The sequence below is a fragment of the Agelaius tricolor genome, unplaced genomic scaffold, assembly GCF_023055355.1.
Source record: "Agelaius tricolor isolate 1412-34295 unplaced genomic scaffold, bAgeTri1.0.p SCAF_43, whole genome shotgun sequence".
Taxonomy (NCBI): Eukaryota; Metazoa; Chordata; class Aves; order Passeriformes; family Icteridae; genus Agelaius; species Agelaius tricolor.
Genome location: NW_027269303.1, coordinates 2,455,272 through 2,482,961, shown reverse-complemented (window position 1 = coordinate 2,482,961; position 27,690 = coordinate 2,455,272). Strand labels below are relative to the sequence as shown.

The window sequence follows — 27,690 nt, the reverse complement described above, 5'->3', positions numbered from 1 at the left end:
AGAAGCTGATAGGTTAAGTTCTGATTGAGTTTTCAACTCTCAACTTTTCTTTCTGCATAACCTAATGACATCCTTTAACACTTCCTGAGTTGTCAGTCCATTTTCCCCTTGACTTCCCACCAAAGCTCCCTGCCCTGCCAGGCCAGTCATTTTCCTCACCAGCTCATCTTTTGCCACACTGGGACAGGCAGCTCTTTCCCCCTTAAGATTACTTTCTTGAAATGGATTCATCCTTCCCAGCCCTCTTTGTTTTTAAGGGCTCTTTCCCTTAAAAAAATCAGTACCCAATTTGGTACTCCCCAAATCTGCATTCTGAACAGGCCAGTCTGCCCTTCCTAATTCCAGTAGAAGTTTTGTTACTGCCTCTCTTTCTTACCCAGAATATTGAAAACTTGAAAACCCCAATGTTCCAGTGGGCCTGGCTGAGCTGGCAGGACCCTGAGGCTGCTGAACTTCCAGTTCCCCTTCTCACACAATGGGCCTTGTGGGGTTTCCATAGGCCTGGGGATGTGGAGAACAAGCTTCAGGTGTCAGCTCACCTGGTGTAGGCAATTGATCATCTGGTAACATGAGGGGACAGAGTGGGCTATGACATCAGAGAGTGGGTAATGTGAGATCACAGAGAAGCTATGACATAATAGACTGCCTCTGTGACATCATTAGCCAGAGGTCTGACATCACAGAGCAGACTATGACATCACAGAGCCGTGACATCAGAGACCAGCTGTGTGACATTAGAGAAGGAGCTGTGCCATCACAGAGCAGGCTGTGACATCCCAGCAGGGCTGTGTGACATCCCAGAGGGGCTGTGTGCCATCCCAGCAGGGCTGTGTCAGGTCACTGGGTTGGTCACTCGGCCCCAGCTCCCCCTCACAGTTTCTCCCAACAAGTCCAATGCTGTCCATGCCCAGCGGGGTCCCTGTCCCCCGGGATCCCCCCGGCCACCTGGAGCCACAGCCTCCACCAAAGGATGTTCCACAGGATCCACCCCAGAGCCTGACATGGGGACAAGGGGCCAGGGCTGTGTGACCAGGACATCAAGGACGGGGATTATCCAGGTCACTGTGGCCTTGTTTGGGTTGCCCAGGGCAGGAAAGATGTCTGGCAGCTGGAGCAGGGTCTGGGAAGGGCCTCCAAGGTGGGGCTGAAGCCCCTGGGCTGTGAGCAGAGACTGAGGGAGCTGGGCTTGTCCAGCCCGGAGCAGGGAAGGCTGAGGGGCTCCTCATCCCAGCCTGGCAGTGCCAGCGAGGAGGGGATGGAGAACACAGAGCCAGGCTCTTCACCGGGGGCCTGGTGGGAGACAAAAGCCAATGGGTGGAAGGGGAAAGAGGGGAGATCAGCCAGGACAGGAGGAGATGAAATAAGTCAGGCTGGTTTCAGCATTTCCTCAACACCAAAAGCAGCCTGACCTCCCTTCTCCATCCACCACTGACAGCTTTGCAAATCAGGAATTGTTGGAGCTGTTTTGCCCCCATTCCAGGAGGAGCATCCTGATAGAAGAACTTAATTGTGTTTTTATCTGTCACAGAACCACATTTGTGTGAAATTAATGTTTAATGGAAATGTGGATGGAGGACACATCAGACAATGCTGGGACTTTGCACATGGCTCAGGGAAGAGTGAGATTGTTATTAAATTGTGTCTTCTTCAACTGTGGTCTGTTGGCCATGAGGAGAAGCTTTCTGTGCCTCTGAGTCTCACCAGTTCCTGACCCCCAAAGGACACAAACCTGATGAGTTCTGGTTCCCACTCCAGTGGTGGCACTTGGACGTCCCTCCATAGCCAGAGCAGAGCTCCCTTGTCCCAGAAAGTCCCTGGCAATGCAGGCATGAAGGAAACAGAACAGGCTGTGGGGATCAGGGGCAGGGCATGGCCAGGGATTTGGGGTGGTTGTGAGCCCAGGCCACGGTCTGGCCCCTGGCCTTGGTGAACCTCATCCAATTGTCCTGGGCCCATGGCTCCAGCCTGTCCAGATCCCTCCTCAGAGCTTCCTGCCCTCCAGCACAGCCACACTCCCACCCAGCTTGGGCTCACCTGGGAACTGACTGAGGGTGCCCTCAATGGCCTCGTCCAGATCAGCAATAAAGAGATTTCACTGACCTAGCCCAAATCCTGAGTCCTGGGGACACCCCTGGATGTGACTCCATTCCTCAGCTGCTCTGAGTGCCAGGGGTTGGATGAGGGAAGTGGTGGGGTGTGGGTAGGGACAAAGTGTGATTGTCTGCCATGAAGGGTCTTGATTTTCAAATCAGTTGAAATTGCATTAGGAGGTGCTGGCGGTCACTATCAAGTGGACATTGCTGATATCTATCTATAAACAGGAAAAGAAAACTTAAACGGGGAAAACAATTCTCTCTGCATTGTTTTCAATATAGTATATTCACTTTGAATACAATTCTGAAATATGTCTTTGTAACTAGAGAAGAATTGAAAACTTCAATTATTCCCATGGGCTTTTCTTGTTTGGGGGTTTTGAACAAATGTTTTTGAGCGTTTGTCACTGAATTCCTCAACTGAAGAGCTCAAGAAGAAAGTGGCCTCTGGAGTAATAAAATTCATCAGCAACCTCCAAGTGGCTGAGGATCCATCCCCATCAGAGCAGCAATGAACAGAAATGGGCACAGCTTTGTGGCTGCTGTCCCAGCTTTGGCATGGGCCCTGGGCCTGGAGCAGGAGCAGCTCTTGAGGCCCCCAAGGCCGGGGCTCTTGTGCTGCCCTGGGCAGATGGGATGGCAGCAGGGGCTGCAGAGCTCTCAGCACCTCAGGCCGAGGGGAGCAGGGCAGCCAGGGAGCCTCCTTTGGCCTTGGCCAAGCACCTTCCCCCATGGCTGGGGCTGAGTCCTGTGGCAGCTGCAGCTGCTGCTGTGCCCTTGGCAGGGGCTGAGGCCGTGGGGCCAGTGCCCAGAGCAGCCTGGCCTGAGCAGAGCTGTGGGGGCAGAGCCGGCTGGGCTGGGCTGGGCTCAGAGAGGCCCTTGGTGCTGCCCAGAGCTCAGGGCAGCTGGCAGAGCTTGCAGGGAGCTGGGCTGGGCTCAGAGAGCCTGGCCCAGAAACCATCAGTGTCCATCTCAGCCTGGCTGAGCGTGCAGGGGCAGGACTCAGGCCAGGCCTTGTGGGGCAGGGCCAGCGCCTGTGCAAGGCATTGCAAACAGGCAAGTGGCCCAGAGAGGAGGCTGCTCTGTGCCCTTGGTGGCAGGGACAGAGCAGGGAGAGGGCCCAGGACATTTGTCAGCGCCAGCCTCTGTGCCCAGTCCTTGGCAGCCCTGGCTGCTGAGCCCAGCTTTGGCCTGGGCTGAGTTTGGCTGTGGCCCAGCTCCATCCTCCTGGGGGGCTCAGGGCCTGTTCCCGGCCATGGCCAGCCCTGGCTGCCTCTCTGCTGGCCCAGAGGCCGGCAGAGCCCGGGGCAGGGCTGTCTGTGCAGCCCCACAGGTGCCAGGGGCTCTGCAGGAGCTGGCAGAGGCTGCCCAGCAGGGAGGCCATGGGGCACAGAGCCCCAAGGCTGCTGTGGGCACCACGGCACAGGGGCCGTTCCCAGCCGCAATGCTCCTGGCCTGGGCTGGGCCTGCACAGGGGCTGGGCCACCATGGCTGGGCCAGCACAGGGCCACAAAGGGGCCACGCAGCCGCTGCTGGAGCTGACAGCAAGGCCAGGCACACACAAGCAATTGCTGAGCATGGCCTGCGCTGGCCAGGCCTGACTGTGCCAAAGGCAGAGCTCAGCTGCCCTTGGGGGCTGCAGCAACACTCCAGAGCCCAAAGAGCCTCCATGGCTGGGCTGGAGACCAAGGCTGCAGCAGGGAAATGCAGGGCTGCTGCGGGATGGGGAGGCCATTGAATTCCAGCACACACCTCAGCTCTCTGATGATCCCGGCACCATGCTGGGCCCTGTTTCAGACTGGAGCAGAGCAGATGTTGATGGCACAGGAGCCCTGCGGGGCTGTCAGGGACCTGCAGCTTGCAAGGTGCTTTGCTCTGCCTCAGGTGCTCTGGGAGAGATCCAATCCCAGCTGGGCACCTCAGGGCACAAGTGGCACTGCCTGTTCATGGGCACACAGCTGATGTCTTCCTGGAAAGGGGCACAGGTTTCAATACCTGTTAGTTTCATAATATACAAGCAAATCTTTATTATCTGGGTCACTTGAGTACTTTTAAGAAATGGCATTATTTTCCTAGCAGATACAGCAATTTCCTGGATCTACTGGATCCTTCTACTGATGGCAAGGGAAGAAATACTCATCTTCCCCTCTACCTTTGCCACTGACATTCACTCTAATATTTAATGACCCCACCTGCTTCATGTGTTTCTTGCTCTCCTTTTTAAATGTCCATGTCTAAGAATATATCTTCATTTAGAGCAACTGGATCTATGTCCTTTCCATCACTCCCAGATTTTCTCATCCAGATGCTCTGTGGTCATTCAAGTTCCTCTGAAATGACTGGTTTCATGCTTTGAGCTTCAGCTAGTGGACAGTCTTTCTGAAGTTCAAATATATACCACATTAGTGGTATATATTTGAACTTCAGATATTACATATACAAGTCCACATTACATATAAACATCCTAATTGTGTTTATATGTATCACAGAATTACCTTTGCTTATGTCTCTGTCTAAAACTGTTCCTGTAAGAAATCCCTTGGGGATGGTGGACATGTCAGAAGCTGCTGGGACATCACAGAGAGCAGCTGAGAGAAGAGCTGTGATGGTTATTAAACTGTTCAAATGTTCAGCTTGTGTTTGTTGGCAAGAAACCTTTCTGTGCCTCTGAGTGTCACCAGGCCCTGAGCCCAAAGGACACAAACCTGATGAGTTGTGGTTCCCACTGCAGGGGCTGCACTTGGACCTTGGCTCTGCACAGGAGAGCTCTTCATCCCCTTTCTCTCTTTTCCTTCCTCTGGGCATGGAAGGGGCTCCTGATTTCAGTGTGTGACTCGTGTGTGCAAAGAGCAAATCTGGGCAGAATCGGGGCCGGGAGGGTTTGGGGGTACCTTGGGATCTGTGCTGGGCACAGAAGGTATTTTCCATTGCTCTGAGACTGTCTGCTGTGCAAAGTGGATTTAATATCCAGCAGAGGAATGACTGGCATTTGATGGAGCTGTGCCTTCCCTTGGATTTGTTGGCTGACAAGAAATGAACATCCCTCTGTGTCTCGAGCAGCTCCTTCTGCAAGGAAAGCAGGTGGGAGTGGGAGCCAAGGAGCTGAAAGCTGCAGGTGCAGCCTGGGCTGGAGGGAGCTCAGATTTGCACAAGGCTGCTCTGAGTGCCAGGGCTTGGATGGGGGAAATGGTGGGCTGGGGGTAGGGACAAAGTCTGATTGATTGTCAGCCATGAAGGGTCTTGATTTTCATATCTATTCACACTGCATGAGGAGGTACTTGGATTCAGTGTCAATTGGAGATTGCACATATCGATTTATGAATAGGAAAAAATCCTAAACAGGACCTAAAAAATCTTTTCTCACTGTCTTTTTAAATATAATGCATTCACTTTGAACACACTACTGAATTCTGTCAAATTAACCACAAAATATTTGAACACTTAATTTATTCCCAGAGGTTTGGCTTGTTCAGGTGTTCTGAATGTTCATGAGCCCTGGGACACTGAATTCCTGCACTGAAGAGCTGAAGGCTGAACAAGCCTCCGGAGCAGTGAAATTCAGCAGCAGCCTCCAAGTTGCTGAGGATGTCAGCAGCCCCCAGTGAGGCCATCCCTGCCCAGAGACCGTGGGGGAATGGGCAGACAAGGAGAGCGTCCCTGGGGCTGGGGCAGCACAACTCAGAGGCACCAGTGGCTCCAGCTGGGCAATGGAGTGTGGAATGTGGCTGGGAAAGCCCTGCCTGGGCTGGGCCAGCAGCACAGACAAGCCCTGACCCCCATTCCCCAAACAACTCTCTCAAGGAGACATTTAAAAGGAATTACAATTGTTTGTGTACTCTGAGTTGGACTCCCTGGAGAAATACCAACAAGGGATTCTCAGGAGCTCAAAACAATAAAACAGCCTTTACTGGGAACTTTAGAAAATCAGGGAAACTTTGGCAAAAGTTTTGTTATGACATTGTAGTGGTTTTGGTTTGTTAATTTAAGATTTTTCTAATCTTGAGATTTCTTAACTAACGATTTGATGAGTATGGTGGGTTTTAGTGTTGGTTAATTATTTATGTATTTATTTTGTTGTGAGATTGGATTACGAGAAAGGTAAAGTGGGCTTAAAATTTTAAAAGTGTATAAAGAAATTTTTATTAAAATTAAATTAAGAAAGAAAAAAGGAGTAAGAATTAAATTCTTTCGAACACTTTATTTTTCTGTACAACTTTTTCTTTTTACTGACAATATAAAGAAAGTAAAAATTCAATTTCTAGTTAGGTTACTATTTCTAGAATAGTCTTTTTTTATTTTACTTAGGGAGAGAAGTTTTTCTTGTTAAGGTTATGGAGATTTTTTTTCAAAAGGAAAAAATAGTTTTTTTGTGGTTCTTAATTTTGTCATGGATATCAGTTCTGTGGAACTTTGGTATTGTTAAGTTGTTTTTATTGCCATAAGCTTTTCTACAGCTTGTTGATGGGCGATGTCAACTTATGGGGTATTGTTTTAAAGATGAGTCATTTAAAGGTAAAAGCTTTTATTATTTACTTTTGAAATTATTTTTATCTCTGGGAATAGAGATCTTCTCTTGGGGATACTGGATTATGTTTTTTTCTTTTCCTGTTTAAACTTTTATTGAAATTACAGTTATGCTAACATTTGGGTTTTTTTGTATGCAGGTTTTTTGTTTGATAATAATTTGAATATTTTTATTTTTTTATAATTTTATGTGTTATAAACAAGAGTTTTTTCTTTATAGTTTATAAGAGGATTTTATTTTTAAGATTAATGTACTTTTTTCCTTTTTTTAATTTGGGATTTCATGTCTTCTTTACTGACTTTGATGGTTTTATAATTTTTTTTATGTTTGTATATTGTTATTTCCTTTTACTTGAGGGAGGATTGAAGTATTGAAAGGGTTAGCACCTGACCTGCCAGTAACTTGTGGTGGAAGTTATGGTTGGGTTGTGTTAGGATTGGTTTTATGGTTCATTTTTGTGGGGATTTTGTTTAATTTTAGTTGTAGGGTTATTTTGTATGGGTTGTAAGTTTTAGGGGTTTCTGGTTTTAGTTGTGTAGAGGGAGGGGACTTGATGGTAAGATTTTAATAGCTGTGGCTGGCTTTGTTCTGGTTGGGGTTTTGTAGCCTCTTTTATTTTTCTTTTTGGGAGTTGTTGGGGTTTGGTTTGGTCAGAATGGGGCTGATGGGGGTGGGGGGCAGCCTGGGGAGGGGGGAAGGGGCTCAGCCGATAGCAGGGTTGCTTGGTTTGGTTTGGTTTGGTTTGGTTTGGTTTGGTTTGGTTTGGTTTGGTTTGGTTTGGTTTGGATGCGGGGCTGGGGCCAGGGCCGCTACTTTTTTGTGGACTGGAAAAGAAAGAGGAGATTCCTGGGTTTTTTCATAATTAACATATGTGTTTAACAGAGGCGAGTTCAGTATCTCAGTGGTTTAACAGACGGTCAGTTACACAAAAAGTTTTGTATTACTTTTTACAATTCTTCTCATGTCAAACTTCGACAGACATTCAATCAACATAAAACACTTTTCAAAGCATTGACTTGGCCCATTCATCTTCACAAACTCTAAGCCTGTTCAATTTGATGTTAATTAAAATTTACAGGAGCACAGAAACAGAAGAAGACGCAGAAAGAGAGAAAGACAAAAAAGATACAGAGAAGCACACACACACAGCTACCAACTCCTGCATTCCAGCAGTGTTCAGATGGAAATTCCAAGAGAATGCAGGGTCAAGATGTGTGCTTGCCTTGTGGTCAGCCTTCAATACCCCTTGGTCTCTCTGGGCCCTTCCCCCAGGTGGGGCTTGGGCTCATTTGGTCCCTCAGGAGCTGGGCTGGGACTGCAGAGGTGGCTGTGGAGCATTGCCTGTGCTGTGCCAGGGACTGGCAGCCACTGCTGGGCTGGGATAGAGGCTCTGGGGGGATTGGGGTTCCAGGGCAGGGCAGGGCTGGGCTTCCAGGGCAGGGCAAGGCTGGATCTGCCCCTTCCTCCCCCACACATGAAATGTTTTGAGCCGACAATCTCCTCCAGTCTGTCACAACAGGGAATGTTGGAGCTGCAATCCAAATTCTGCTTATGGGTGCCTGGAGGATAACAGTTCTTTCCTATAGGAAGGAATGCACAGAGCCCCAGTGTTTGGAAGGCAGGTGAGAGCCTCACTAGGCCAAGGTCTGGCAGACTTGTCATTAATGGCAGATTTTGTCTGGGAGCAGTCGTTGGATTTAGGGAAGGTGGAACCGAGTCTTGGCCATGGATGCCTGGAGAAGCAGGACAGTTCTTTTCCATAGGAAGGAAAGCATGGAGCCTTCCCCAGGGTTTAAGGGACGGATGAGGTGTCCCTTGTGAAACCACTGCCAGCCAGACTTGTCCTGGCAATACTCCTACGGGAACAATCACTGGATATAAGGAAATTTGGAGGCGAAATCCCAATTCTGGCCATGGGTGCCTGGCGGAGAAGGACAGTTCTTTTCCATTGGGAAGGAAAGCATGGAACCCCAGTGCTTCAGCAGGAGATGAGAAGAGACCTTCAACATTCCAAGGTCAGCTGGACTAGTCAGGTCGTCCCTGAGAGGCCAAACCAGCCAGACCTGTTCCATGTTCTTTTGGTTTTATGGCGCCCCATAGTGTCACAAGGGCTCCTTGGACCCATGGGGCAGTGTCATAATGGTGCTTTGATTCCATGGGATGCAGCAGTGTCACAATAGACCCTTCTTCCGATTGGGTTCCACAATGTCACAGTGGCCCCAAGGTTTCATAAGGCCCGGCAGTGTCACAATGGTCCCAAGGATTCCATTCAGCCCCACAGTGTCACAATGGTCCCTTGGTTCCGTGGGCCCTGTGCTGCTGCATTCCCCCCTCCCCTTCTCAGCCCGCCCTGCCAGCTGAGAAATGCTCCTTGGGGCTCGGCCTTGGCCAACAGCCCCTGGGCTCAGCTCCTCTGCAGCTCATCCCAAACACTGTCTGCCCCAGGCACTGCTGCTGCCCAACCAGCTCCTGCTTTCTGTAGGAGCAGCCCTGGGAACTGGTTTCGTTCCCTCAGTGTCACAACATCCCTGTTCTCAATCTGAAAAAGAAAGCTGTTGGTGCCAAGTGTGGCCAGGATGACTTAACCTTACCTACATTGCCTGTAGGTAAGGTTAAGTCACAAGGTCTAAGTGAAGTTAAACACTGCTAAGAGTTGTTTTTTTCCTAAGTTGTTATGTTTAATATAAGTTATAAGCTAAGTTAAATACTGTTAAATGTTAATCCTCTGTTAAATTGCAAAGTCATAGGTTATAAATTAGATAAATCCTGCTAAATGTTGTTTTTTGCTAAATTGTGAAATTGAAGGTATCAGTTAAGGTTAAGGTAAAAGTTAAGTCCTGTTAAGTTTGAACTCTCTTAAGCTTTGGGGCCGTATTCCTTTCATCCTTGCCCTCACTGTCCTTGTGTCACACACTCACACACAGGGACAGTTCTCAGCTCACTTCGGTTTTCCTTGCCTGGATTTGGTTTGGTTTTGTTGTTGCTTTGTTTCCTTGGTGTGCCTGAAGTGTCCAGTCAGGAGCAGAGTGTCTCTTGCCAAGGAACTTGGTGCTGCTGTCCCTTAATATTAAATCTGGTTTTTGCTGATCCCTTGCTGGGGATTTTTTCAGCACTCTCAAGGCCTCGTTGGTACCAGGGTGAAGGAGCCCTGGCCCAGGCTCTGGCCCTGGGGGACACGGGGACGCTGCCGGGGGGTCCCTGTCCCCCTGTGCCACCCCCAGGGCCCCGGCCCCCCGTCCCCGTGTCAGGCTCTGGGGTCGATCTCGTGGAACATCCTCTGGGGGAGGCTGCGGCGCTGGGGGCGGGGGGACCCGGGGGGACAGGGGACCCCGCTGTGCACGAGCAGGGTTGGACTGCTCTGGGGGGAACTGTGAGGGGGGCCGGGGCAGAGTGACCTCCCCAGTGACACCACACAGCCCCTGTGATGTCAAATTTCCCCTGTGATGTCACATTGCCTCATATGATGTCACACAGTCTTCTGTGATGTCACACAGCTGCCCTGTGATGTCACACAGCCAACTATGAAATGTCAGCCTATGATGTCATACAGATGCTCTGTGATGTCAAAGAAGTCTCTGTGATCTCACAGCCTGCTCTATGATATTACACAGCCACCCGGTGATGTCACAACCCCCTCTCTGATGTCACTGATCCACACTCTATGATGGCAGAGTCTGCTCTATGGCCTCACACTGTGATGTCACAGACAGCTGTGTGATGTCACAATCCCCTAAGTGATGCCACAAAACCCTCTCTGTGATGTCATACTGCCACTCTGTAAAGTCACAGCAGACACTTTGACCACAAAGCCAGCTCTATGATGTCATACAGCCATGCCATGATGTCATACAGCCATGCCAAGATATCACAGCCTGCTCTGTGATGTCACACAGTTCCCTCTATGATGCTGTAGCTGCTCAATGACCTCACACAAAGAACTCTGTGATGTCATAGCCCAATCTGTGACCTCACACAGCCCACTCTGTGCTGCCACACAGCCCCTTGCTGACATCACAGCTGCTCTGTGCCTCCATGACACAGCCCCAGAGGAGCTGCTGGGACACAGCCCCCTCTGGGACATGCCACAGCCCCTGCCAGTGCTGAGCCCCTGGGAGCTCTGTCTGTGCCCTGCTGGTGTCCCTGAGGGGCCCTGGCAGATCCCCAGCCCTGTTGGGCTGTGCACAGGAGCTGGTCCTGGCCAGAGCTGTCTCTCTGCAGCTCTGCTGCCCTTGCCAGGAGCTGCCTCTGGGCCAGGAGCCCGGCCCAGCTCAGCAGCACAGACACAGCACAAGGACTGTAATGACCCTACTCAAAGTAGGATTGAAACACTGAAGTTTCTCATAATTTAAATAGATCCTTCTGAGGGACAGGAGTGAGAAAGTGTCCCCAGGTTCCAGGTAGAGCAGAACACTGGTGGCAGTGATGACAGCTGGGGACAAGCAAGGCAAAGGTGTCTCTGGTGCTGAGCAAACCTGCGCCTCTGTCCCTGCAGGCTGTGGGCATCCCCCGGCTGCCCCACCTGGCTGGCCCCTTCCTTTGCTGACAGCTCTGCCTCCTGCCTGCCTCTGCCTGCCCACACAAAGCCTTGGGCTGCTCCAGGCTCCTGCTGGGGGACGTGCTGCACCACAGCCCTGCCCTGGCAGGGAAATTCCTTTCTCCTGGTGTCCACTCTGGGCCTCCCCAGCTGCCCTTGGTGCTATTATGTTTTCTTCAGGCTCATTCCCACTAGGAAGAAAACCTCCAGCCTCTCTGAAACCACTCTGTAATCCTTCCCAGGCTATTCCTGTTCTGTCCTCAGTCTCCACACCACTGACCCCAGAGCCTGCAGACGCTCCCTGCTGGTTTTATGATGAGGCCTCCAAAGCCCATCTTGGGAGATTTTTGGGTCCTCTCCAAGGTCTGTGAAAATGGAAAAATAGTGATCAAAGTTATTTTCTCCCAAATCCTGCAGTGACAGAACAAGGGTCAATATCTCTAAACTGAATGAGGGTGGATTTACATTTGTTAGAAGAGGATATATTATACAATTATGAGAGTGATATGAAACTGCAACTGTTTTTCCAGAGAAGAGAATGCCCCATCGCAGGAATTGTCCAAGAGCAGGAGCTTTGTGCAACCTGACCCAGTGAAACCCCCTGCCCTCCCCAAGGACAGAATTCCTGTAGTGTGGGTTCTCTGATGTGCTGGGTGCCCTCACAACGCTTCTGGCCAGAATATCTGCTGAGGGCAGCCAGGCTGCTGCAGGGGCAGTGACCTCACAGCCATCACCATGGCAGCCCTGTCCCCTGGGCCTGGCTCTCCCCTTTCCTCTGGCCCCTGCCTTGGCTCTGCTGGCATGAAGAGTTTTGTCATTGATATCTTGTCCCCAAGGTGCTGGGGCCAATGGCTTCCCAGTCAGGCTTCTGGAGCAGAAGTGGCTTTTCAGAGGCCAGCCAGGAATGAGCCCTGAGGCAGCAGCTCTGCAGTGGTGGCCACCAGGCCGGGCTGCCAAGGGAGGCTTCTGGCCGAGGCCTGCAAGCAGCTGCTGCTGCCAAGGTGCCTTTGGTGCCTCAGGCTCTCCCTGGCACAGCTCCCAGCATGGCACTCTGCCCTTGTGCCCGAGGCCTTCCCTGTGCTGGGGCTGGCCTGGGGCTTTTCCTGCAGCGGAACCTGCCCTGCTGATGGCACAGGAAAGGCAGTTCCTGCTGGAGCAGGAGGCTCTGCCTGCAATGGCCTCCAACAACTCCAGCAAGGCCCTGGTGACTTCAAAATTGCTTCCTAGAGCACGATATTGTAGTATTTGTTATAGCTCCTGAACTTGGAGCAAATAATTCTGGTTAAGATGTTTCTGTCTGATCAAAATCAGAATCAATCAGAGACATATATATATATAATTTACCTGGTATTCCATCAATAATCCTGTGGGACATATTGGGTTAAAGTTCAATCCAATCTGTCCAATCTTCTACACCTTTGGGTAGAAACCAACTCTGGGGCTGGGATTGGATCCAGCTGCTCCCAGTCTCCTCTCTTAGAAGGAACTTTAAGAGTCTAGGGGCCCTGAAGGGGTTTGAGGATCCACGGTGGCTGCTGGGTGTCATTTCTCCACCTCATGACTCAGAAGGAGTTTCTCCAATAAAGAAATAAAGCTTTTGCCTGAAGCTCCCACTGTGGCCATGACAGGAACCCCTGAGAGTGTCTGGGCCATCCCGGCTCTTTGGCAGCCTGGGGACTCCTGGGATGTCACCGTGGAGCCCCCATGAGTGCCTGTGACAGATGGGTGCCTTTGCAGCCCAAGGTGCCCTGGGATGTCACCATGGAATGGCTGTGACTGCCTCTGACCACAGGGCTCTTTACCATCCCAGAAACACCTGGGAGGTGTCCATGGAGCCCCTCTGTCTGCGTGTGACATTCCAGCTATAGAACAGCCTGGAGACTCTTGGAAAGTCCCCATGGAACCCCTCTGGGGACCTGTGAAAAATCTGATCCTCAGCAGGCAACCATCCCCAGCCCCCTGTTGCTATGGTCAGTTTCCATGGCAACCATCACCAGGCCCCTGTTGCTATGCTCAGTCCCTTGGCAGCTCCATGGAGACCCCATGCCAGGGGTGGTTGCCATGGACACCAGCTCAGGCCTGCAGCCAGAGCCCGTTGCCATGGCAACCATTGGCAGCCCCATCCCCAGGCTGATGGGCTCCTAGGAGCACAGAATGGGCTGAGCTGGGAGGGACCCATCAGGATCCTCCAGTCCAACTGCTGGCCCTGCACAGGACACCCCAACAATGCCAGCCTGGGCCTGGCAGCGCTGGCCAAACGCTGCTGCAGCTCAGAGAGCCCTGGACCTGGGGAGCCTGGCCAGGGCCCCAGCAGCCTCTGGCCAAAAACCTTTTCCTGACATCCAACCTGAGCCTGCCCCGACTCAGCTGCAGCCGCTCCCTCCACTCCTGTCCCTGGGCACCAGAGGGAAGAGGTTCCCACAGCCCCAGCCAGGGACCCGCTCCCAAGGCTGCTGCCATGGCCACCAGGGTTGGCACCAGCTGGGATGCTCGGTTTCCATGGGCAGGGCTTCAGCAATGGGATTCCCCAATTTCCTGCTCCCGCTAAAACCGCGCTGCCCTCGCTGCCCTCCTGCCTCCCATGGAAAGCACAAAAGGCAAAGATCCCAGGCTGGGATAAGAACAATTTATTGGGAACAGGAATGAGATAAAGAACAAACAGGAACAGAAACAATATTGATAACAGAAGGGATAAATAAAACTGTTTACAGGGCAAACTACGACACAACTCACAGGGTCTGCCTGGCTACAATATTTCCTGTCTGGAAAGGACACCCTTCTCCTCAGAGAGAGAGAGAGAGTCCCTTTCCTGTCCCAGGCAATGATCTGTAGTGGGACTGAATGTAATGACAGGGCCATGGCCAGACCATCATGTTTTTCAATGCCACATCAGGTCATTGGCAAAGGGCAGGAAAAGGTACAGGTGTCTTCCCAGCATGGATCACAGGGAACATGGATCACCAGGGCTCTTTCCAATGTGGGTTCTCCCATGGGGGTTGAAATTGGAGTGGTGCATGAAGCTGTTCCTGCAATCAGGGCATTGGCAAGCCTTTCCTTACCGGTGACTCCGTTGGTGTCTGGTCAAGCTAGAGCTCTGGGTGAAGCTCTTCCCACACTGGGGACACTCGTAGGGCCTCTCCCCAGTGTGGATGCGCCGGTGGGTGATGAGGGTGGAGTTGTGCTTGAAGCCCTTTCCGCAGTCTGGGCAGAGGAAGGGTCTCTCCTCTGAGTGAATCCGCTGGTGTTGGAGGAGCTGGAAGCTGGTGGGAAACCTCTTCTGACACTCAGGACACTCGTAGGGCCTCTCCCCAGTGTGGATGCGCTGGTGCCTGATGAGGTGGGACTTCTTCTTGAAGCCCTTCCCACAGTCAGGGCAGTGGAAGGGCCTCTCCTCTGAGTGAATTCGCTCATGCAGGTGGAGACTGGAGCTGGTCTGAAACCTCTTCTGACACTGGGGACACTCGTAGGGCCTCTCCGCAGTGTGGATGCGTTGGTGGATGATGAGGGCAGAGCTGCAGCTGAAGCCCTTCCCACACTCCCCACACTTATAGGGCCATTCCCCAGTGTGGATCATCTGGTGGCTGATCAGGGTGCTGCTCTGCCTGAAGCTCTTCCCACAGTCCAAGCACTTGTGGGGCTTCTCCCCATTGTGAAACTGCCCATGGACCACCACCTCTGAGCTCTGGCTGAAGCTCTGTCCACCTTCCAGGCTCAGGGTGGGTCTTTCCTCCTCAGAGCACCCTGGGCTGGGTTTTGAGCCCCTCCTCCTGTGGGATCTCTGGGGCTTTTCCTCTATGTTGGAATTCTGCACCGTGGAGCCACTCAAAATGGCCTCTTCCATGATGTTCTGCTGTGGGGATTTGTCCTCCCTGGTCTCCATCCTGAGCTCCTTGTCTGGGGGAGGATGGGATTGGCCTCCATGCCAGAGGGAAGGGGAAGGAGATCCCCCCAGTGCATCCCCGGCAGGACGGGGTTGGCAGCAGGGTTGTCCTGCAGCCGGGGGCTGTGCTGGGCTGGGAGATGGAGCAGGAGAGAGGGGGAAAGGGGCACTGACTTCCTCCTCACCTGCCTGGGGCTCCCAGGGCTCCTTCCTGTTTCTTGCAGCCTCCTCCTCTTTTGAGTCAAGGTTTGGGAATGAGAAATCCTGTTTTGGGAACCAAACAAAGGGTGCACACATTGTCTTTTTACAGGATTTAAAGGAAACCTGAGGGAGAGTCTAAGCCAGAATTAGAATTTAATAAAAAAATTAAGTTCAAGGCAATGATACAGAAACACTGTCTTAAACTGACAGAGTCAGGATATAACCTGACACCCTGTTGCTGGTCAGGGTGGTGGCAGCAGTCCCATTAAATGGTGGCTGCAGTCCTGTTGGAGTGATGAACGTGATTCTCTCCAAGCAGTGATCCTGTAGAAGGGTCTGGTCTTCCTCTGAAGGTCCAGGGGTGGTTCTGGAGCTCTTGTCCTCTGGGAATCCAGTAGGCAAGCTGCTCCTGGTGTTGCAAGGCTCAGCTTATATGCAGGTAGGTGTAGTAAACCCCATAGATTTAGGAAAAGCACCATGGAGGATATGAACAATAGGAATGCTGAAACAGCAAAAGAAAATTCCTGTTTTTCTGTCCTCCACCCCCTAACCTACCTCTGTAACCCTATAAGGCAATGTCATGTTAACCCCTTACCCATTGGTCAAGCTTGGATCCTTTCCAACCCTATAAAAGAAGCATACTGTACCCCATTAGGGGAGAAAGAAGAAGAGCAGAGACCCTTCACGGACCTCCCCAAATAAAGCCATCTCCGTGGAACAGCCTGCGCCTTCTCCTTCTCCTCTCTCTCCGTCTGCTGCAGCCTCCAGCCCAGGGCACCACTACCTAGCAAGCAGAGCTGAAATCCTGAGAGCTTGCAATCACTATAGAGCTGATAATCACCATGCTTGCTAGATGGTAGCCCTGCGGCCTTGGCATGAGCGAGCTAGCTTCGGGCACCCGGTCCCTACCCAGGGACTGAGCTCCTGAGCCCTAGTGCTCTGCTTGATGATAAGGCCAAATAAGAGGCTTTATTAAAGTGGCGTCCCAACGACTTCGGACAACGGACTCCCCCAGAGGCGATATCCGTCGGTTGAGCAACGAAGCCCCCTTGGGGTTTTCTGTGATTGCCTGTTCGGGAAGCTGCTCCTTCTGTGAAGGGACTCTTCGTTTTAGAAAATCCTTTCCCCAGGAGGGTCAGTTCGACACTCAAAACTTACATCTGAACGACAGAAAGTTCCGAGAAGAACTGACGACAGCAGACCCCTTCCACAGATCTCGGACCCCAGGAATTGTAAGTATTAACTAATATTGCGCGCATAACTTCGGGGCTCTAAAACTTTTTGGTTTCGGTTTTTTTTCTTTTTTTCACGTTTTTTTCTGCTGGAAGGGCTAACCATTAACATGGGTACAATTTTTAGTACATTAAAACTAAGTAAAACCGAGAGAGAGATATATTCAACTATTTTAGAAATCTTATCTGCTAACAACTTCTCCTTTTCTAAAGGCAAGCTCTCAAAAACTAACCTTAAAAAATTTGTAACTTGGATTATTTCGCAATACCCTGATACTGATAAGAAAGCAGTCATTGAAAATTCGTTTTGGGATATGATCGGGAACACAATATATATCTCCCAAACAAACCAGGATTTCTCTGTAACTAACTATTTGCCTTTATTCCATATAATAACTAAAACCGTTGAAATATTTAACAGAGAAAAAATCTTGCAGGGCTTAACAGACACTTCCTCTTCAAATACTAAAGAGATCGATAAGGACTCAGAGGAATGTCACTTGCACCACCCCTTCGTTCCTAAAGTCCCCCTCGCCTCCGTTACTCCTAAAGCAGAGGTTACGCTGCCCACCCTAGTTCCCCCCCCCCCCACATACTCCACCCCTGCGGGACCTGCGCTGCCCAACTCCGCGAATCCTATCTTATCTATAGGTCCATACATCCCCCCTACCCCTGGCTCGGCTTCCTCCTTGCTTCCGGTCCCGGGGGTCCCTTTTCCTGCCTCTGCCGCCCCCTCCACCCCTGCGTCGGCTCTGCCCCCCTCCGCTGCGGCCCCCCCACCCCCGCGCTGGTGTCCCCCACCGTCCCTCCCGCCGCCGCGCCCCCCGCCCCCGCTCCCCCCGCCCCGGCTCCGACCGGCCCGGCCCCTCCCGACGGCTCCCCGAGCCTCACCCCCGCCGCTCCCGAGCCCGTGTCCATCCCCGCCCCCTCCCCCTGCTCCCTGCCTGCCACAGCAGGGACACCTCACACAAGCACAGTCCCACCACACCACCCCGTAACCGCGGCACCTCAGACCGGTACCACTGCCGGCCCACCCTCACTCCCCCCATGCCCGCACCCTCACCCCGCCCAGCCCTCCTGCCCCCACCACGCATGCCCCCAACCCCCCACCCACCCTCAATGCCACCCCAATGGAATCCCAGACACCCCCCACGGTGCTACCCCCCCCCACCCGGTCCTGTGCGTGCTGTGCTGCGATCCCAGCTCCATTGGTGCCTCCCCCTACCCAGGTCATGCCATGTCTCCCCTCCCAGCCATTGAAACCTTTGAAAAACGCTTCTAAACGAAAAAAGCATAAGTCACGGATAGCAACCCCCCCTCAGTCCTCCTCAGAGGACCAGAGCTCTTGCAGTGAATCTGATTCTGATACGATCCACACGGATCCATGGGCTCTTATTAAAGTAGAAGCGACAAAGGCTGGAGACTGGGAGCTGGCACAGAAAATTAATGCTTTCCCAGTAGAATATAAGCAAGGACGGAATGGTGGCGAGTCCGCTATAAAGACGTGGAAAGCTAACTCGAACAAGGAACTAGTGCAATTAAGAAATATAGCCAAAGAACATGGGCGAAGCTCACATATTTTTAGAAATTTCTTAGAAGCCATGTTCTCAGCACATGTCTTACTTCCCCACGATGTAAAAAATATTTCACACTGCCTCCTGTCCCCAGCAGAATATTTGTTATGGCACAGGCATTGGAAAAGACATTTAAAAACATTATCAGATTCATATTCTGCGGATGCTACTAAGACGAATTTTACGGTAGCCCAACTAGCTGGTGAAGGTGACTTACAGAAACCAGCAGACCAATTGGAAACCTTGAATAAAGAGGCACTGCAGGACATTGCTCTCGCAGCAAAAACCTCTTTACTTCTCGTGCATGATGAGTCAATGCCAACAATGCATTTTTCTACTATTAAACAAGGGACAGATGAAAGTTTTATCAAATTTGTGGACAGACTTAGAGATGCTCTGGAGAAACAGATAGAGAGCACAGAGGCAAAGAAGGAACTCTTATGTAAACTTGCCTTGTGTAACTCTAATGAAAAATGCAAAGCCATTTTGAGGTCTCTACCCATGGATACAGACCCCACCATAGAGCAAATGCTAGAATGCTGTACACGCCACATGTCCACTGAAAATACAGTGGCCCAAGCAGTTGCTAAAGGTATTGCTGAAGGAGTTTCTGGTGCATATGCAGTAATAGCTTCTAAAGACCAAGCTAAATGCTATCACTGTGGAGATCTTGGACATTATATAAAGGACTGCCCAGAGAGATCACACCCCCGATACCACCGCAACAATTACCAAAACCCCAGACTCAGCAGCGCTACCAGCAGCATTCGGGAAACTTCTTGCGCCGCCCGGTCGAGCCCCGGGCGCTGACAACAAATCAAAGGCCACCCAGACCCAACCACGCACCAACCCAGGAGGTTCCGGACCACAAGAAGAGGATCCAACCCACGGGGCAACCCAGATGGGAACCCGCCATCAACTGGTAACTGCTTTGTCCATTGACTTTAATAATGAGAATGTTCACCATGTTCCCACAGGCAAATATGGGCCAAAAGGTGGTCCTTCGCATATTTTAATTATAGGTGACTCTCTTAATAGCCCAAAGGAGATCTTCGTTGTTCCAAAAGTGCTGACAGTGCAGCCAGGACAAGAGATTCTCGTCCAGGTATACTGCATAGACTCACCATTTTTTCTTTCAAAGGGAACTCCAATAGCACAAGCCTTTTTACTCCCAAAGGATCACAGGGAACAGATTCCTCTCAACCCTACAGCTATGTGGGCACAAGTTGTGGGACCATCCAAGCCTACCATCGAGTGTGGCCTCACCTGCAAAGGCGAGAAGACCCACCTGCCAGGGATGCTGGACACTGGTGCTGATGTGACCATCATCGCCCGCTCAGAATGGCCAGCACACTGGGATCTACAACCTGTTGCAGGCATGATTTCAGGGATTGGTGGAGCCACAGTGTCCATGAGAAGCAAAAACAACATCCTTGTGGAAGGGCCTGAAGGCAAGCTGGCAACCATTCGTCCATTCGTGGTAAGGGCGCCCATCACCCTTTGGGGCAGAGATGTTCTATCCCAGTGGGGAGCTTCCCTCCGTATTCCCACTCAGGATTTCTAATCGGGGCCACTGAGGTAAGCGCGCTGCCAGAAACACCTCGTCTCACCTGGAAAAGTCACAAGCCACTCTGGATTGAACAGTGGCCCCTCAATAAAGCCAAACTGCACGCCCTAAACACCCTCGTGGAAGAACAGCTCGCAAAAGGCCACATAGTAGAGTCCAATAGCCCTTGGAACTCTCCAGTCTTCGTTCTACCAAAGCCTGGGACAAACAGGTGGAGGCTCCTCCACGACCTTCGCAGAATCAACGTGGTCATCGAGGACATGGGCCCCCTCCAGCCTGGCCTACCCTCCCCATCGATGCTGCCTAGAGACTGGACACTTGCTATCATAGACATTAAGGACTGTTTCTTCAGCATTCCTCTGCACCCTGAGGATGCTCCACGGTTTGCCTTTTCCATTCCCTCTCTTAACAAGGAGGCCCCGCTCAAAAGATATCATTGGCGTTATCTTCCTCAAGGACTAAAAAACAGCCCAACTATTTGCCAGTGGTACGTGGCTCACATCCTGTCTCCCATTCGGAAATCATTCCCCGATGCTATCATCCACCACTATATGGATGACATCCTGGTGTGTGCTTCAGACAAAGCTTACTTGGACAATACAGTTAAAAAGACTATTGAAACCATAGAAAAGGCAGGAATGGAGATTCGTGAGGACAAAATCCAGTACACCAAGCCATGGACTTACCTTGGAGTCCAGATCCGGGAAAGAACCATCGTACCTCAGCAGCTCACCATAAATGACGACCCAAAAACCCTCAGGGACTTACACAGCCTTTGCGGATCCATCAACTGGGTACGTCCACTGCTAGGAATTACAACAGAGGACCTTGCTCCCTTGTTCAACCTTCTTCGCGGACCTAAGGACCTGGACTCTCCCTGCACTCTCACAGAAGAAGCCAGAGGTGCCATCACTAAAGTCCAGGAAGCCCTGTCTTCACACAAAGCCCATCGCTTCGAGCCCAGTCTGCCTTTCCAGTTCATCATCCTGGGAAAAGCACCTCGATTCCATGGACTGATATTCCAATGGGACTCACAGCTTTGAGACCCTTTGTTGATACTGGAATGGGTCTTTACAAATAGCCAGCCCACGAGGACACTTACCACCTACCAGGAGGTCATAGCACATTTAATAAAAAAGGCAAGGACTCGCCTTCGCTCTCTTTCAGGTTGTGAGTTCGAATGCATATACTTACCAATAACTCTCACAGACTTTGAGGATTTGATCCAGACCAATGAAAGCCTCCAGTTTGCCCTGGATAGCTACACGGGCCAAATTTCAGTTAGGATCCCAAAACACAAACTTTTTAACCCTGATGTAACCTTCCATTTGATTCCAAAACAAATCCAAAGTAGAAAACCTCTCAAGGCTCTAACCCTCTTTACAGATGGCTCAGGGTCTTCCCACAAGTCGGTGGTTACATGGAGAGACCCCCAGACACAAGATTGGCACTCTGACATACAAATAGTGGAGGGATCTCCACAGATCGCAGAATTAGCAGCTGTTGTCAGAGCCTTTGAAAAGTTTAAAAACGAGCCTTTCAATCTGGTTACAGATTCAGCGTATGTCGCTGGGATAGCGATGAGAGCAGAACATGCTCTTCTCAAAGAGGTCTCTAATCCAAAGTTGTACCAACTGCTCTCTAAATTAATATACCTAATCTCCCACAGAAAGCAACCTTACCATATAATGCATGTGAGGTCACATATGGACCTCCCAGGTTTTGTTGCAGAAGGCAACAGGAAAGCGGATGCATTAGCAATGGCAGCAGAAACTGCTAATGTTCCTAACATCTTTGCCCAGGCAAAGTTGTCACATGCGTTTTTTCATCAAAATATACCTGCCCTTATGAGAATGTTTAAGCTCTCAAAGGATCAGGCAAAGGCTATCGTGGCTACATGTCCGAACTGTCAGAACTATCAGATACCATCCATGGGGATGGGAGTCAATCCCCGAGGTCTGAATAGCTGCCAGCTGTGGCAGACAGATGTAACTCACTTCGCACCTTTTGGAAGGTCAAAATACGTGCATGTATCGGTCGACACATTTTCAGGAGCAGTATTTGCATCATCACATGCAGGAGAAAATACCATGCACACAATAAAACACTTTCTCCTCGCTTTTGCCACCCTGGGTGTACCAAAAGAGATTAAAACAGATAATGGACCAGCCTACACTTCCCGCAAGTTAAAGGAGTTCTTCAATGAATGGGGAATAGCACACAAGACCGGCATACCTGTAAACCCCACAGGACAATCCATCATGGAAAGGACACATCAAACCCTCAAAAGAGTCCTCGATCAACAGAACAGAGACACGAGAATCACATCTCCAGTGGAAAGACTTTGCAAGGCTCTCTACGTCATCAACTTCCTGAACTGTACAGCATCAGAGCCTGACCCACCAATACTTCGCCACTTTGCAAATACCACTCAAGCAAAGCTCACTGAGAAACCACCTGTGCTCGTGAAGGACCCTGAAACACGCCAAATTTCTGGGCCTCACCAGTTGATTACCTGGGGTAGAGGATATGCGTGCGTGCTACTACCATCTGGTCCAAGGTGGTACCCAGGAAAAAACATAAAGCCATACCTAGGCACTGAGAACACTACTCCTGTAAACGGGGACAAGAACGCTCCTGAGGCAAACACAAGACCACCTCAAAACCAAACCAGCTCTGCCTGGAGACGAAGACGTCGCCGAATACCCACAAACACAAGAACAGACCACCTCATTACAAGACAGCAGACAAAACTGAAAAGCTAAGCAACAGTCTGCTGCATCAGACCATAGATAGCCTTAACACAAAAGTGTTCTCTGAACTATATGTTGTTACACTGGTTTTTTTTTTTTGTATTTAAAGAAAGAAAAAAGAAAAAAAAAAACAAAACAAAAAAACCACTGTTATTCCCTCTCCCTAACTTTTAAAACCCCTTAACCCTCTACCCACTCCTCCTCCCATAGTGTAGCTTAGAAATTAAAAGAAAAAGGGGGGGAGGAGGGGAACAAGAAAAGAACAAGGCAGAAAACCCTCTCATCATAAAGATAACAAATTCTGCTTATATTCCCTATCAGAAGCCCTATTCCTGCCCAAAGATGAAAAATATCTCCGTTGCTGCTGTCCTCACTGCTGCCTGGATGTTCTTCACCATACCGTGTGCCTTCGGCTGGATTAGCCCACAGCCCAGCCATAATGTTTGGGTAACCTTAGCAAAAACATTAAAACAGGACAACATGTGCTTGTCCATGGGAAGCATTGATAACCCACTTTCCACATGTCTAGTAGGAATTCCCTTTGTAGCAGATGACTGGCCTGTCTATAACTCAGAGATCCTCAGCACCACAGGTAAGAGACCCAATGTGGCTGATACTTGGGACGAGTGGACAAAAATTCTGCCAGATGCTCGAGAGGAACCCCAAGAATTAGATCTGTTGGGGTCCTCCAAGGCCACATACTGCGTAAAATTTTACTTTAGACGTCCAAAAAACAATTGGCCAGAAATTGACCAGAACAAAAACACATATCGAAAAGAGATATCACCAATTAACAAAGCCTATAACTCTCACGATTGGTGCAATTACACGGCTCGTGTGATTTCTGTGTCCTCTCTCCATCCCAAAGTATTACCCAAGGGAATGTTTCTCATCTGTGGTGACAGAGTATGGGCTGGGATCCCCTCCCGACTCCAGGGAGGTCCCTGTACCCTTGGAAAACTTTCTACCCTTACCCCAAACATCACCCTGTTACATAATTGGAAAAAAGAAAGCGAATCAAAATGACAAAAAAGGTCCTACACTGAATTTGATGAAAATTGCGATCCTAAATTATTCGATTGGAACAAACCAAAAAAGATTGCTGTCTCCCTGTTTTTACCCTGGGTAGCTGCAGCTAAAGCCCTCGGTGAAATCAATCACCTTGGGTGCTGGCTCAGTAAACAAGCTAATGCTACATCTGCAGCCTTGAGTGATCTCTTAAAGGAAGAAGAAACCACAAGACAGGCTTCTCTCCAAAATCGAGCAGCAATCGACTTCCTGCTGCTTGCCCATGGACACGGTTGTGAAGACTTTGAAGGGATGTGCTGCTTCAACCTCTCTTCACGCTCGGAATCCATCCATGCGAACATCCAGAAACTGAAAGATCTCGTGAAGGACTTGAAAGTAGAAAGAATCCCAGACTGGGTCAATGAACTTTTCGGGCAATGGGGATTAACAGGATGGGCTGCATCCTTGGTTAAGGGAATGTTGTTGATTCTCCTTGTAGTTGTTATTGTGTTAGCTATGTTCTCGTGCCTTGTTCACTGTTTCAAAAGAGCTATAACGAACGCCTTTTTTGTAAAAACAGAAAGTGGAGTTGTAGTAAACCCCATAGATTTAGGAAAAGCACCATGGAGGATATGAACAATAGGAATGCTGAAATAGCAAAAGAAAATTCCTGTTTTTCTGTCCTCCACCCCCTAACCTACCCCTGTAACCCTATAAGGCAATGTCATGTTAACCCCTTACCCATTGGTCAAGCTTGGATCCTTTCCAACCCTATAAAAGAAGCATACTGTACCCCATTAGGGGAGAAAGAAGAAGAGCAGAGACCCTTCACGGACCTCCCCAAATAAAGCCATCTCCGTGGAACAGCCTGCGCCTTCTCCTTCTCCTCTCTCTCCGTCTGCTGCAGCCTCCAGCCCAGGGCACCACTACCTAGCAAGCAGAGCTGAAATCCTGAGAGCTTGCAATCACTATAGAGCTGATAATCACCATGCTTGCTAGATGGCAGTCCCGCGGCATTGGCATGAGCGAGCTAGCTTCGGGCACCCGGTCCCTACCCAGGGACTGAGCTCCTGAGCCCTAGTGCTCTGCTTGATGATAAGGCCAAATAAGAGGCTTTATCCAGGCAGGAATGCTTGGATCCTCCCCCTGGCCGGAGCATCCCACAATGGGAGGATGGAATTTGATCAGTCCTGCAGTGACACTCAATGGCCCATTCCCAGAAGATATCTCCCCTGGAGGGCGTTATCAGGGCTGAGTCATGGAAGAGATCAAGAACACTGCCCCACCTGTTTCTAGCAGTTGATGAAGATGGGCATTGAAAACATGCATTTGGTTCCATCTTACACTGCAACCTGAAACAGTGGGGGAATCCCTGCTCAGGGGGTGAACACCACCCCCCTTACCCAAACTGGCTCAGGTGTAAAACCCCCACCCTGGGAAAGCCACACACACAGGGGACAATGTCACACGTGCCCTTCTCCAGGGCAAATGGCATCTCTCTAATATTTTCTTAACCAGATTGCAAAATTATTTTGGCACAGTGAGTTCAGGGCACTGTTCTTTGACCCCAGTTGCCTTTGACAACAGCATGGTTCCTTCCTCTGAGGAGGTTGTGGGTCCCTCTGGAGGAACTCTTGGAAACTTGGATGCAGCTTCGTCTGAGCAACCTATGGGAGAACTGATGAGGAAAATGGCTGTTGTGGGACTGGAGTGTAAAGAAAATACTTTGTTGTCCCTACTTGAAAAGTTTGTTAAAATCACTGGAGGAAATGAAGCAAATGATAGCAGCAAGACTGACAAGGTTCATTCACCACATGGTGAGGAACACAAGGCTGCTAAAAGTCCCACAAGAAGCCCAGCTCAAGTAGCTAAATTCCCAAATAACTACTGAATTCCTAGGCTTGGGTTTTTTGCCAAATGTGAGAATCATTATTCTCTTCATCCCTGTCACCTTTGTGACAGCTACACAGAGCTTCCACTTCCTTTTAATAATATCTGTATTGGGCCGAATTTGCACTTTTCTTTAATTGTAACCTGCCAGCAGCTGAGCTGGAGCTGTGCAGGAACCAAGGAAACTTGGAATTGCCCCAGAATTGCTTCTATTGTCAGCCGGTGCTGCGGCGGCCGTGGGGCAGAGGGGTGGGAAAGGGGGTCCGGGGTGGCAGTGGAGGAAATGCCAGGCCCGGGGGCTGAGCACAGGGCTGAGCACGCAGAGATGGTTTTGTTCTTGCTGAGCTCGCACTGAGCCAAGGCCTGTCCTGCCCCTCATTCGGCCACGCTGGGGAGGGGCTGAGGGTGTGGGGGAGCTTGGGAGGGGACACAGCCAGGACAGGAGATCCCAGCTGACCCCAGGGATACCCCAGACCATAGGACATCATGATCAGTGCATGAAGTGTGGGGAACAAGGAGGAAGGGGGCACATTTGCAGTGAGGGTTTTGTCTCCCCAGGTAACACTTAGGCAGGATTGGGCCCTGTTTCGCCAGTGGGCAGGGCCCGCACCAAAGACACAGACACCAACTTAACTTAAGGAACAGTGTAATTTAGATAATGCAAATTTGCAAAAAATTACAAAAATATTAGGTAGGCAAAGCAAATAATCATTAGTAAATAATTCCGAAAGAGAAGATGTTGAAATGAGTATCACACAACTGTCCATTTCTGGCTGCAGGCTCTGGAGATTCTATCTCTGCCTTCAATCAGGGTTGCATTCCCTAAAGAATCCTGGTACCAAATCCTGCTTTCCAAGGCTGGAACAGTGTCTCAGGTTTAGCTGGGTGTGTATTCAATTACCCTCTGGTAAAGTTGGGGCAATTATCATCTGTTAATTGAGCAGTTTACTTTATCTCTTCCACATGAATCCTCCCTCCAGGGAGATATCTTCTGTTAATGGGCCATTGAGTGTCACTGATAAAAATTCCATCATCCCATTGTGAGAAGCTCTGCCCAGAGGGAGGAGCCAAGCATTCCTACCGGGATATAATCTGAGAATGTGAACAACAGAGTCAGCCTTCTCCCACAAGATTGCCAGAAGAGCAGCTTTCAGCTCCACTGGATCCCAGAGGAAGACCAGGCCAATCGACGCCACAACTGCACCTTCAGAGGAAAACTCCACCCTTCTACAGGATCACTGCTCCAACAGAACCACACCTGTCCCTGCAGGAGCACTGCAGCCACCATTTAACAGGAGTGCTACCAACACTCTGACCCACAGGGTGTCAGGTCGTATTCTTACTCTGTAAGTAGTTTTTAGTACTACTGCATTTGTATTTTTAATTTTCCTTCTGAAGAACTGTTATTCCTATTCCCATAGACTTCGCTTGACAGCCCCTTGTTTTGAAAATTATAATTCCAAGTGAAGGGATTAACATTTTCCATTTCAAGGGAGTCTCCTGCCTTCCTTAGCAGACACCTGTCTTTTCAAACTGACACAATGCCCTGGGACAGCCAGGCAGGTGAGGAGGAAGTCAGTGCCCCTTTCCCCCTCTCTCCTGCTCCATCTCCCAGCCCAGCACAGCCCCCGGCTGCAGGACAACCCTGCTGCCAACCCCGTCCTGCTGGGGATGAACTGGGGGGATCTCCTTCCCCTTCCCTCTGGCACGGAGGCAAATCCCATCCTCTCCTTGTCCTTCCTCAGACAAGAAGCTGAGGATGGAGACCAGGGAGGACAAATCCCTGTGGCAGAACCTCATGGAAGAGGCCATTTTGAGTGGCTCCATGGTGCAGAATTCGAACGTGGAGGAAAAGCCCCAGAGATCACACAGGAGGAGCGGCTCCAAACCCAGCCCAGTGTGCTCTGAGGAGGAAAGACCCACCCTGAGCCAGCAAGGTGGACAGAGCTCAGAGCTGGTGGTCTGTGGGCAGCTTCACAATGGGGAGAAGCCCCACAAGTGCTTGGACTGTGGGAAGAGCTTCAGGCAGAGCAGCACCCTGATCAGCCACCAGATGATCCACACTGGGGAATGGCCCTATGAGTGTGGGGAGTGTGGGAAGGGCTTCAGCTGCAGCTCTGCCCTCGTCATCCACCAACGCATCCACACTGGGGAGAGGCCCTACGAGTGTCCTGAGTGTCAGAAGAGGTTTCACAGCAGCTCCGATCTCCTCTGCCAGCAGCGAATTCACACCGATGAGAGGCCCTTGAACTGCCCTGACTGTGGGAAGGGCTTCAAGCAGAAGTCCCACCTCATCAGGCACCAGCGCATCCACACTGGGGAGAGGCCCTACGAGTGTCCCCAGTGTGGGAAGAGCTTCACCAGCTGCTCTCACTTGACCAAACACCAACAGAGTAACCAGTAAGGAAAGGCCTGCAAATGCCCCAGCTGCAG

General features: G+C 50.5%; 1 protein-coding gene across 1 annotated transcript in view; it reads left to right on the top strand.

Moving 5' to 3' along the window:
• The window catches only part of LOC139604076 (uncharacterized), a 1,261,625-nt gene that overhangs the window by 294,694 nt on the left and 939,241 nt on the right, over window positions 1-27,690 (top strand). Inside the window, 1 exon segment of the mRNA XM_071455063.1 lies at window positions 27,231-27,657. Coding sequence (XP_071311164.1) covers window positions 27,231-27,657 — 427 coding nt within the window.